At 51.4% G+C, this 12,113-nt stretch overlaps 2 protein-coding genes and 1 pseudogene across 3 annotated transcripts in view; 2 read left to right on the forward strand and 1 right to left on the reverse strand.

The window, feature by feature from the left end:
* SEPT1 (septin 1) overlaps positions 1–3,893 on the reverse strand; it is a 17,084-nt gene extending 13,191 nt beyond the window's left edge. Inside the window, exon 1 of the mRNA XM_023516685.1 lies at positions 3,838–3,893. The gene's annotated coding sequence lies outside the window, so the exon portion shown is untranslated. The remainder of the gene's footprint in view (positions 1–3,837) is intronic.
* Positions 3,894–4,027: 134 nt separating this feature from the next.
* On the forward strand, positions 4,028–8,978 carry ZNF48 (zinc finger protein 48). Of its 2 annotated transcripts, none has more exons than XM_023516686.1 (2): positions 4,028–4,489; positions 6,899–8,978. In XM_023516686.1, exons 1-2 carry the CDS (start codon positions 4,411–4,413, stop codon positions 8,677–8,679), a joined length of 1,860 nt encoding a protein of 619 aa, XP_023372454.1. In that variant the 5' UTR covers positions 4,028–4,410; the 3' UTR covers positions 8,680–8,978. The 2 variants fall into 2 exon arrangements, with proteins under 2 accessions (XP_023372454.1, XP_012664354.2); XM_012808900.2 differs by having other exon boundaries at positions 4,411–4,522.
* Positions 8,979–10,182: 1,204 nt separating this feature from the next.
* The window catches only part of LOC105887564, a 4,895-nt pseudogene continuing 2,964 nt past the window's right edge, over positions 10,183–12,113 (forward strand).

Here is a 12,113-nt window from a genome sequence, read left to right on the forward strand (position 1 = left end):
GCTGTGTCATCAAAGCTCACAGCAACCTCCAACTCCTGGGCTCAAGAGATTCTCCTGCCTCCACCTCCCAAGTAGCTGGGACTACAGGAGCCCAGCACAACGCCTGGCTGCAGCTGTCACTGTTGTTTGGCAGCCTGGGCTGGATTCAAACCTGCCAGCTCAGGTGGATGTGGCTGGTGCCTTTGCCACTTGAGCCACAGGCGCAGAGCCTGCGACTAGGTCTTGATCATGTTTAGATCTCAAACTTCTAGCACATGGTAGGTTTTCAACTGCTGTGTGGCCCACTGTTCATTTCATTCCCTTTGCCTGGAGTTCTTCATTCAGCCTCCAACCCAGCCAGGTCCAGGACTTTGCTGAAATCTTAGCAATCCTAAAAGGATCAGCTCAAATGCTACGTTCTCCTTCCTTCATTACTCCAACTAGGCTACAAGAATAATAGCCAAGGCTGTGCGTGATGGCTCACACCTGTAATACCAGTATTCTGGGAGACCAAGGTGGGTGGATAGCCTGAGCTCACGAGTTCAAGCTCAGCCTGAGCAAAAAGTGAGATCTCGTCTCTACTAAAAATAGAAAAAACTGAGACAAGAGGCTTGCTTGAGCCCAAGAGTTGGAGGCTGCTGTGAACTATGACACCATGGCATTCTACCCAGGTCAACATCTTGAGACTCTGACTCAAAAAAGAAAAAGAAAAAAAAGAATAGCTGATTTTGTTTTGTTTTTTTCTAGAGACAGAGTCTCACTTTGTAACCCTCGGTAGAGTGCCAAGGCGTCATAGCTCAAAGTAACCTCCAGCTCTTGGGCTTAGGCTATTCTCTTGCCTGAGCCTCCCAAGTAGCTGGGACTACAGGTGCCTGCCCTAATGCCCAGCTACTTTTTTGTTGCAGTTTGGCCATGGCTGGGTGCGAACCCGCCACCCTTGCTATATGGGGCTGGCTCCCTACTCCCTCAGCCACAGGTGCCACCCAATAGCTGATATTGTTTTGCTAAGTGCTTTACACCTATTAATCTACAACCATCCAAATTAGATATTATCATCCCTATTTTTCAGTTTAGGAAACAAAACTTAAATAACTTCCCTAAGGTTAAACAGCACTTAAGTGACAAGGTCTTTTTTTTGGAGACAGAGTCTCAAGCTGTTGCCCTGGGTAGAGTGCTGTAGCATCACAGCTCACAGCAACCTCCAACTCTCCGGCTTAAGTGACTCTTGCCTCTGCCTCCCAAGTAGCTGGGACTACAGGCACACGCCACAACGCCCAGCTATTTTTTTGTTGCAGTTTGGCTGAGGCCAGGTTTGAACCCGCCACCTTTGGTATATGGGCCAGCGCCCTACTGAATGAGCCACAGGCGCCACCCCAGCTATTTTTGGGGGGGGTTGTAGTTGTCAGTGTTGTTTGGCAAGCCCGGCTGGATTCAAACCCACCAGCTCACTGGTGTATATGTCTGGTGCCCTAGCCACTGGATTTGAACCCACCAGCTTACGCAGTGTATGTGGCTAGTGCCCTAGCTGCTTGAGCTACAAGCGCTGAGCCTACATGACTGATCTTAAAGACAGTATCCACAGTGGCTCACATTTGTAATCCTAGTACTCTGGGATGTCAAAGTGAGAGGACTGCTTGAGCTCAGGAGTTCAAGACCAGCCTAAGCAAGCGTGAGAACCCCACCCCCACCCCGTCTCTACTAAAAATAGAAAAACCAGCCAAGTGTTGAGGCAGAAGCTTATAGTCCCAGCTACTTGGGAAGCTGAGGCATGAGCATCGCTTGAGCCCAAGAGTTTGAGGTTGCTGTGAGTTAGGTTGACCCCACAGCACTCTACCCAGGGTGACGTGAGACTCTGTCTCAAAAAAAAAGCAGCATCTACAGAGAAATTCTGCTTGTAGACTGCAGTTTCAGCTGATTCAAGGAGTTCCACCCAACTCTTCCTGACGGCCTGCCCTGTGAATTTTATTTTTATTTTTTTGAGACAGAGTCTCACTATGTTGCCCTCAGTAGAGTGTTGTTGCATCACAGCTCACAGCCACCTCAAACTCTTGGGCTTAAGTGATTCTCTTGCCTCAGCCTCCCAAGTAGCTGGGACTACAGGTGCCTGCCATAACACCCAGCTGTTTTGTTGTTATAGTTGTAATTGTTGTTTAGCAGGCTCAGGTAGCCCCAGCCATGGTGTAACTGGCTGGTGCCCTAGTCACTGAGCTACAGGAATCAAGCTTATTTATTTATTTAGAGATAGAGTCTCATTTTGTTGCCCTCAGCAGAGTGCTGTGATGTCATAGCTCATAGCAACCTCAAACTCTTGGGCTTAAGCAATCCTCTTGCCTCAGCCTCCCAAGTAGCTGGGACCTGCCACAACACCTGGCTATTTTTAGAGATTGGGTCTTGGTCTTGCTCAGGCAATCTGCCTTTGGCCTCCCAAAGTAATAGGATTACAGGTGTGAGCCTTCTAGCCCAGCTTAGTTCTCTTACTTTTATAATTTTTAGAGACAGAATCTCACTTTATCCTCCTCAGTAGAGTACGTGGCGTCACAGCTCACAGCAACCTCCAACTCCTGGGCTTAGACGATTCTCTTGTTTCAGCCTCCCGAGTAGCTGGGACTACAGGCGCTCACCACAACACCCGGCTATTTTTTGTTGCAGTTTGGCCGGGGCCGGGTTCGAACCACTACCCTCAGTATATGGGGCCAGCTCCTTACCCACTGAGCCACAGGCACTACCCAGTTCTCTTATTTTTAATGATTTGTGTGCTTATCCCTTTAAACTGGTAGTACCACAAGGACAAATATTGCAGGCGTTTCAACTCTGTATCCCCAAATCTTAGCTTTGCATTAAGATGTTAATAAATGTGGATTACTATACAAATCACAATTCCCTCCACATCTTTGGCAGAAGGGCTGAAGACAATTCCAGGCGCTCTCTCATCCCCAAAGGCAAGCCTGCCCAGAGTACCATACTGGAACAATATCCCTGAAGATGTTTCTCTACCTTTAGACCCCAGTTCAGGTTCCCATCTAGTAACTTCAGGCTTGTCTTCTCCAAGTCTGAGCTATGACTGCAAATGTGTATGGTCCTGGGGCCCGCGTCTGCTGGAACACAGTCCCAGCCAGGGCCCCACTAGGATGGGAATTCTCTAGTCTCTCCCTAGGTTTGACCTTTGTAGGGTTGTTGACCTGTCTCTAGTCTTTCTGGCAGCTTCTTTCTTTGTGTCTCTGTCTCTTTGTCTCTACTTGTTTCACAGACAGCAGTCTTTTGTTCCTCTGCCCCAGGCCTGTTCCTCTCCAGGCTACCTGCCTCTTTCTCTTAGCTCCTCAGTGACTATATCTCTTATCAGTTTCTACATCTCTTTGTCTCTAGCGGCCCATCTCATATTCCGGTATTTTTGGTGGGTCGCTGTCCCCTCCATCTCCCTCTGGCCCTTACGTCCTCTCTCATTTAGGGTTCTTAAGTGAGGATTTTGGAGTCTCTGGCTCAGGTCTCCGTACCAGACCCTAGGTGCGATTCCATCTGCCTGCCTCTCCTCCGCGGCATTTACCGGGTGTCTGCCTCTAGGATCTGCTCCTGCCTCGGTCTCCCCAAGCCCAGCCCCCACCCCCGGCCCTCGGCCTCTACCACCAGCCCGGCTTTGTTTCCAGTGTCTTGGCGCCCCGCCCCGCCCCGTCTGGGGTCTCCGCCGCCCTTTGTCTGCCTTGGTCTCTCCCCCATCCCCTTCCCTGGGTCCGTCTTTGGATCCCTCTTTCTTTGTCTCTCACGGCCCCGAGTGGCTGGCGCTATCGGCTAGCCAGGGAGGTCGGTACGAATGGCCTGCGACACTGCAACAATTTGAAAGAGTCTTCGGCCCTCATTGCCCACCTGCAGCCCAGGAGGCACACGGTTAATACCACAGAGTTCGGGCCACTGTCCTCGGCTTAGAGTAGCCCTTGCGGCCACACGCAACCGCCCGCTGGCCACCGAGCTCCCGCCAAGGCGGGCGGCCCCCGCAGGAACGCAGCTCCTCCAAGGTCCTAGAGCGGCTCTGTGAGCCCCGCGCTTCCGCTTCCCGTCCCCGCCCCCGACAGCCGCCCCCGGGACGCCTGGGTCCGACCCCCTTCCCGGTTTGGCTCGTAGCCCGCAACCCGGAGCTGTCGGCGGCTTGGGCATTCGCACCCCGCGGAGGGGCTCCGGAGCGCGCCGGAGTGGCGGCGCCAGAGGCGGCCGGCAAGGTGAGAGGGGAGGCTGCGTGCCGGGAGGAGCGGCGGTGTAGGGGTGGTCGGCGGCGCGGGCGGGGGTCACCGGCAGCCGCGCCCCGAGCCTAGCGCCTACGACCCGACTGCCCGGTGCGGGCGCCGGCCGGCAGAGGGCAGCGGCAGAGCGCCACGGGCCACACATGGCTGTGTGACCGCAGGATTATGTGGCCGTCCTTTTGCTCAGGGTAGTGTGCCGGCGATGGAGCGCGCGGCAGAGCCCTGGGACCCGGATCTCCATGGTCCAGAGGAGAGGCAGCAACTGAGAGGTGTCCGCACAGGTGAGGGCCGCGGCCGCGCGCCACCATGGACAGGTAATGGCTGGGTGGGGGTCTCCGGTGCTGGGTTTTTCAGCGCTGAGACCAAGAAAATTAAGACTGAAGCTATGCCTCTGGGAGACGGGGGAGGGGAGCAAAACCCGAGGGAGGGACCCTGCTTTTCTGAGCATCTACTGTGCGCTAGACTTTGAGGGGCATCTTCTCAAGGACTCTCTCCCTGCCCCCACAGTCTCCACCATGCTCCCTGCCTCTGCCCTACTTCAGGACTCTTTCTGTGTCTTGGCAATTGCAAGAGCCTCCCTTCTATCCTTTTCACTCCAATAATGTACTGTGCAGCCAGATTGATCTAAGTCCAGATCTCATCCTGTCTTTCTTCTCAAAAGCCTGTTGTAGCTCCTGTCTACTTATTAAAAACCTTAGCTTAGTGTTCAGTTCAAATCTTACATGCTCAGCCCTGCCTTCCATTCCTCTCCCTGATTTCTCTTTGCTCTGCTGTGGGTGCTGGTTCCTATTTCCTTATCTCTTATCTCTCTTGAGATAATGATAACATTATTATTAATGATAATAATGATAACATTATTATTCTGAACCCACAATTATAATTATTGATACTTTACCTTATTTCTTCTGCCAATTCAAAGCATCTTGGATAAGTGTCTAGGTCCCTTAGGGTACCCACAGGGTGACTAAAGTAATAAATTACCCAGTGGGCTAATATAATAAGGTGCAATAGAAAGCAAACCTCACGTTTTCCAAATATAGATACAACAAGGTAGTGGTTAACACAGGTGTCAGACAAAAGTGAGTTAGAAACTAGGCTTTGTTACTTTCTCACCTTTATAAACCCAGCAAGTGACTTAAATTCTCAGAGTCTCTGTGCCTATAAAAGTAAAATGAGAGGCCAGGCACAGTTGCTCAAGCCTATATTCCTAGCACTGTGGGAGGCTGAGGCAGGTGGATTTCTTGAGCTCAGGAGTTCGAGATAAGGTGGAGCAAGAAGACCCTGTCTCTACTAAAAATAGAAAACCTTGCTGAGCATCATGGCAGGTGCCTGTAGTCTCAGCTACTGGGGAGGCTGAGGCAGGTGGATCATTTGAGCCCAAGAGTTTGAGGTTGCTGTGAGCTACAGTGACAACATGGCAGTCTATCCAGGGTGATAGAATGAGACTCTGTCTTAAAAAAAAAAAAGAAAAGAAGAAGTAAAATGAGGATGGTGGCTGTCCTCTTGCTCAGGGTGGTGTGCCAGTAATGGAGTGCGCGGCAGAGCCCTGGGACCTGGATATCCATGACCCAGAGGAGAGGCAGCAGCTGAGAGGTAGCTCAGTGGGTAGGGGCCAGCCACATACACCGAGGCTGGAGGATTCGAACCTGCCCCAGGCCAGCTAAAGCAACAATGACAACTGCATCAAAAAAAAAAAAAAATAGCCGGGCGTTGTGGCAGGCGCCTGTAGTCCCAGCTACTCAGGAGGCTGAGGCAAGAGAATTGCTTAAGTCCAAGAATTGGAGATGACTGTGAGTTGTGATGCCCTCTACCAAGGGCAACATAGTGAGACTCTGTCTCAAAATAAAATGAAGATGGTAATAGTATAATTTCTTTTTTTTTTTTTTTTTTTTGAGACAGAGCCTCAAGCTATCCCCCTGGGTAGAGTGCTATGGCTTCACACTCACAGCAACCTCCAACTCCTGGACTCAAGCAAGTCTCCTGCCCCAGCCTCCCAAGTAGCTGGTACCACAGGCGCCCGCCACAACGCCCGGCCATTTTTTGGTTGCAGCCATCATTGTTGTTTGGCAGGTCTGGGCTGGATTCGAATCCGCCACCTTAGGTGTATGTGGCTGGCGCCTTAGCCACTTGAGCCACAGGTACCTAGCCGTAATAGTATAATTTCATAGCCCTCTAAGACTAATAATGCTTAGTTCAATGATTGGCATGTATTAAGGGCATAGTAAAGGGAAGTTGTTACTGAGAAATGCAGATAATAAGTGCTGTAGAAATTCAGAGGAGAGGCAGTGAGAAAGATAGATTCTCTTTTTTTTTTTTTTTTCTTTTTTTTTTTGTAGAAATAGAGTCTCACTTTGTTGCCCTTGGTAGAATGCCGTGGCATCACACAGCTCACAGCAACATCCAACTCCTGGGCTTAAGCAATTCTCTTGCCTCAGCCTCCCAAGTAGCTGGGACTACAGGTGCCTACCACAGTGCCCTGCTATTTTTTGGTTGCAGTTTGGTCAGGACCGGGTTTGAACCCACCGCCCTTGGTATATGGGGCTGGCACCCTACTCACTGAGCCACAGGTGCCGCCCCAAGAAAGATAGCTTCTCATGACCACAGATTGTTAAGTCTTCCTGGGCTATTTATTATCAAAGATAAGGGCTGAGCCAAAGGGCAGTGTCTACAACTCCCCTTTCTTTCCCCAGGTCTAGGGAGTGAGAATGTGGAGCTTTCTCAAACGGATGAGTATGATCATACATCACAAGAGGATGGCTTGGGGTTCAAAGAAGAAGATTTGGCCCCAGGTCATGAAGTGGGAAATGCCTCCCTCAAACCCGATGGCATCCAGACTTGGGATGACTTATGGGTCCAGAGAGAGGGGCTAGGAAAGCCTCAGCCTCGGGATAGAGCTCCCCGCCTCCTGGGAGAACCACGGTGGGGCCAGGCTAGTAGTGATCGGGCTGCTGTGTGTGGTGAGTGTGGCAAGAGCTTCCGGCAGATGTCAGATCTGGTAAAACACCAGCGGACCCACACAGGGGAGAAACCCTACAAGTGCGGGGTCTGTGGCAAGGGCTTTGGGGATAGCTCTGCCCGTATCAAACACCAGCGAACTCATAGTGGTGAGAAACCCTACAGAACCCGGCCACCAGCCCAGGGCCCTCCAAAGATTCCTCGGCCCCGGATCCCTGCTGGTGAGCGCCCCACTATCTGTGGTGAATGTGGCAAGAGCTTTCGACAGAGTTCTGACCTGGTAAAACACCAGCGGACACACACAGGTGAGAAGCCCTACAAGTGTGGCATCTGTGGCAAGGGCTTTGGTGATAGTTCTGCCCGAATAAAGCACCAGCGGACACACCGAGGAGAGCAGCCACCCCAGCCAGTAGTCCCCCGACGGCAGCCCTCTCGGGCAGCTACAGCAGCTGTGCAGGGACCCAAGGCCCAGGACAAGCCATATATCTGCACTGATTGTGGCAAAAGGTTTGTGCTTAGCTGCAGCCTCCTGAGCCACCAGCGCAGTCACCTGGGGCCCAAGCCCTTTGGCTGTGATGTGTGTGGAAAGGAGTTTGCCCGGGGCTCAGACCTGGTGAAGCACCTACGGGTGCACACAGGAGAGAAGCCCTACCTCTGCCCTGAGTGTGGCAAGGGCTTTGCTGACAGTTCCGCCCGAGTCAAGCACCTCCGCACCCACAGTGGTGAGAGGCCTCATGCTTGCCCAGAATGTGACCGCACCTTCAGTGTCAGCTCCACCCTTCTTCGCCACCGCCTCACACACATAGAGCCCCAAGACTTCAGCTTCCCAGGCTACCCTCTAGCTCCCCTGATCCCCAGCCCTCCCCCACCTCCTCTTGGCACCAGCCCCCCACTGACGCCTCGAAGCCCTTCACACTCAGGTGATGGGCCATTTGGCCTGCCTGGGTTGGAGCCGGAGCCTGGGGGCCCCCAGGCTGGGGAGCCACCTCCACCACTGGCAAGTGACAAACCCCACAAGTGCCCTGAGTGTGGCAAGGGCTTCCGCCGAAGCTCTGACCTGGTGAAACATCATCGTGTGCACACAGGGGAGAAACCTTACCTCTGTCCAGAATGCGGCAAGGGGTTTGCTGACAGCTCAGCCCGAGTCAAGCACCTGCGCACTCACCGTGGTGAACGGGCCCGGCCCCCGCCACCGTCCACTCTCCTGCGGCCACATAACCCACCTGGCCCAGCACCCATGGCCCCTCGACCTCGAGTTCGGGCCCAGCCTTCTGGACTTAGCCAACCCCATGTGTGTGGCTTCTGTGGGAAAGAGTTTCCCCGGAGCTCTGATCTGGTCAAACATAGGCGCACACACACTGGGGAGAAGCCATACAAGTGTGCAGAGTGTGGCAAGGGTTTTGGTGACAGTTCTGCTCGTATAAAGCATCAGCGTGGGCACCTAGTCCTAAGGCCCTTTGGGATAGGAGATAGGGGAAGGCCCCTCAAGGAGGAACAACCAACAGAACTGGAATGATGGGGTCAGGGAGGGTGGGGCCTAGGTGACCAAAGGGAGGGCATCTTCTGCTTAAGCAGAGAAGAAAGGGCCTGGGAGGTGGTGGGAGGGAGAAGGGGGAGAGATGGGAGAAAGGAGTGAATAGATAGAAATAGGAATTGGAGACAATAACCTTGAAGCTCAGGAAATTGTCCTGGCTGGGCACAGTCAGGTCCTTGCCAGTGTGGGCTATACTCCCAGCTTCTAGATCACTGCCTAGCACACAGTAGGGACTCAGTAAATACTTATTGAATAAATAAACTGCCCTTAGTCTAAAGACTTAACACTAAATTCTTGCTGCCTCTTAATTTATTAAGAATAGATTTCTCCCACCCTTGCCCTGGAAGACCCACACCCTGAAGCAGGGTTTGACCTTATGAGCTGCAGCAATGGAACTTCTGAAATTTAAGGTGATGGAATAAGGGGGACATCTTGATATTTCCTTTGAAGCAAGTATTGCTGTGTGGTAGGCAGTGCTCACCCATAACCTCAGGCTACTACAGCTGGCCTTAGCCAAGAAAGGCATTCTTGGAGAGATCCCAGACCTATGTTCCTCAAGGATTCCAACCCACCCTGACACCTAGACACTGGTGGACACAGAAGGATGTCTGTGGTATCATGGTATCTAGACTGGATGCCAAGCCCAGATTCTAGTGGACATCAACAGACCAGCAGGCTGGGAGAAGGACAAGTGTGGAGTGAGAAGGGGGCTGAAAGGCAAGGAAAACTCCAAGGCTCAACAGCTACATTAACACCTGTCTCCTTGCCAATAAACTGCTTTTTGTCTGAGGCTTGGACTGGTGTGTGTATGTGTGAGTATACGTGGTACGCGTGTGTATGCAGTCATGGCAAGGGTTGAGAAAGGCATAGACTACTACAGGCAAAGCCCTCAAGTCGTGTGTAAGTTTGTGTGGGTCCCTTGTCCACTGAGCCCATTAAACAAAGAGGTTGTCTTACATAGTCACCTGGCTTTGTGGTGCTTACATGTGGTTCCAAGACAGCCACCAGCTCCATTAACTGATTTCCCCAGGCACCACCCACACCACACCGTCAAGCACGACCCTTAAAAGGAAAATGTGATGTGCGGTGGAGGGAGCGTAAGCGACAAGGAAGAGGGATAGCTTGTTCAGCGATCACTGTTGCTGTGAGGACGGCTACCCGGCGAAATGTTTCGGACTATTCTGTACAGGCACAGGAAGTCCCGGTGCTTCATGCACTTCCTACAGTTGAGCGACCCTGAGAAGCCCAGCTCCTTAAGACCCTTTTTTATGTATCAAGAAACCTGTCATTTGGCTGCACAGCCCAGAGGGAGAGCAAAGAACGTGCCAATCACATTTCCATGTGACTCTTGGGTCTTTGGGAACAGGATCCAATTCATAGCGCTTTCTGAGAGCTAGTAGGGAGGAAGGGGAGAAAGGAACTGGCCTGATTGGCCAAAGACAAAAAAGCAAGGGCGATTCACTGACCTAAGCAATGAAGTACACGATGGATTTGCAAATTCGCCAGTACTGACGTCTCAGTTTTCCGTGTGGGAATAAGTCCCTGGATAGAAGTTCTCTCGCGAGATCATAATCATTGGCCTGTTCCCCAGAATCCCCTGAGGTCTCCTACGGTGAAGTTTCTCCTGATCCTCCCTCCTTTTCCGTAGTTCCAACTATATGCTCAGGGTTGGGGCTCTTGACATCTTCCTCCGTAACTGCACAGGAACCTATTGGCCTGGATAGAGCTCTTTGTGTTTAGGAGATCCTCCCGGATGGTTTCCCTGTCTCTTCCCTACCAGTTTGACCTCCAGGCTGAGTCGCAGTGAAGCTGGTAAAATTACATTTGGTCATGTCAGTCCCTTATTAAAAACCCTGCTGTATCTCTCTACATGCTCTCTCTGTAAAGCATAATTCCTTCATTGGCATTCAACACCTTCTACTTGTGTAGTTTCAGTCCTGTACTTAAATATTGTTTTCTTTCTTTGGAATGCGCCTCCACGCCCACCACACCCTTGTTAACCTCTCCTGTCAAAACATTTCAAGCATAACTTTCTCCCAGAACCCTTCCCTGACTCTCCAGCCTATATTAGAATTCTCTTCTCCAAGTAACCCCTATCTTGAGCACATGGAGCTTCATGGTCATTCACTCAACAGTATTATGTACTACTGTGAGGGCCCGCAGGATAGAGAGATAAGACAAAGTCGTGTGCTCAGTTTTAAAAAATTTATTTGGGCTCGGCGCCTCTAGCTCAGCGGCTAGGGCACCAGCCACATACACTGGAGCTGGTGGGTTCCAGCTGAGCCCTGCCAAATAAGGACAACTACGACCAAGAAATAGCCAGGCGTTGTGGCAGGTGCCTGTAGTCCCAGCTACTAGGGAGGCTGAGGCAAGAGAATCACTTAAGCTCTAGAGTTTGAGGTTGCTGTGAGCTGTGAAGCCATGGTACTCTACCCAGGGCGACATAGTGAGACTATCTCAAAACAAAACAAAATTATGGCGCCTGTAGCTCAAGCGGCTAAGGTGCCAGCCACATACACCAGACATGGCGGGTTTGAATCTAGCCTGCGCCTGCCAAACAATGACAACTACAACCAAAAAATAGCCGGGCATTGTGGTGGGCACCCGTAATCCCAGCTACTTGGGAGGCTGAGCAAGAGAATCTCTTAAGCCCAGGGGTTTGAGGTTGCTAGCTGTGACTCCATGGCACTCTACTCAGGGTGACAGCTTGAGGCTTTGTAACCTTCCCCAAAATTAAAAAACTTATTTGAGGGCAGTGCCTGTGGCTCAAAGGAGTAGGGCACCGGCCCCATGTGCCAGAGGTGGCGGGTTCAAACCCGCCCTGGCCAAAACTATTATTAAACTATCTATTTAATTGATTTTTTTTTTTAAGAGACAGAGTCTTGCTCTTTTGCCAAGGCTTAAATGCAATGGTTCCAAATAACACACTGATAGAATCAGATTACAAACTCGCCCAGGTAGAACTAACCAAACCAGGAAATACGTTCCTCGCAGTGTGTGTACCTCCCAGGAACTAGTGAACAGACCAATCCCGGTGTCACTCAATCCTTGTCTCCCAGGTCCTTTAAATCCCCGTCCACCATAACCCACGTGTGGAATTCCTTTCCTGATTTCACCCCACATGCATCCAGGTGGAATAAAAGCCACATTTGACCACACACTTTGGGACTCTTTTCCTTTCCTCTTTTGCCTCAGAATAATGTTTCATCTTTAGGTCCATAACTTCTCATATGGTGCCGTGACTCAGATGGAGAGAAGCCCCTTTGAGGGGCCGAAGTATATCCCATCGGACCCAGCTAAACGAACATGTCTTCCCACAAGACAAAAAGAAAATGAGTCCCCGTGTATGTGGCCAATATGGCTTTTTTTTTTTCCGTAGAGACAGAGTTTCACTTTATTACCCTGGGTAGAGTACA

Source organism: Otolemur garnettii, unplaced genomic scaffold (assembly GCF_000181295.1).
Source record: "Otolemur garnettii isolate 467f Iridium unplaced genomic scaffold, OtoGar3 scaffold00096, whole genome shotgun sequence".
Taxonomy (NCBI): Eukaryota; Metazoa; Chordata; class Mammalia; order Primates; family Galagidae; genus Otolemur; species Otolemur garnettii.

What these genes read in the sequence shown, in the direction of transcription:
- ZNF48 (XM_012808900.2), top strand. Translation starts at nt 4,411, where the DNA reads ATGGAGCGCGCGGCAGAGCCCTGGGACCCGGATCTCCATGGTCCAGAG. An exon ending in CCGCGCGCCACCATGGACAG is followed by an intron (nt 4,523 to 6,898) that starts GTAATGGCTGGG and finishes TTCTTTCCCCAG; the next exon opens with GTCTAGGGAGTGAGAATGTG.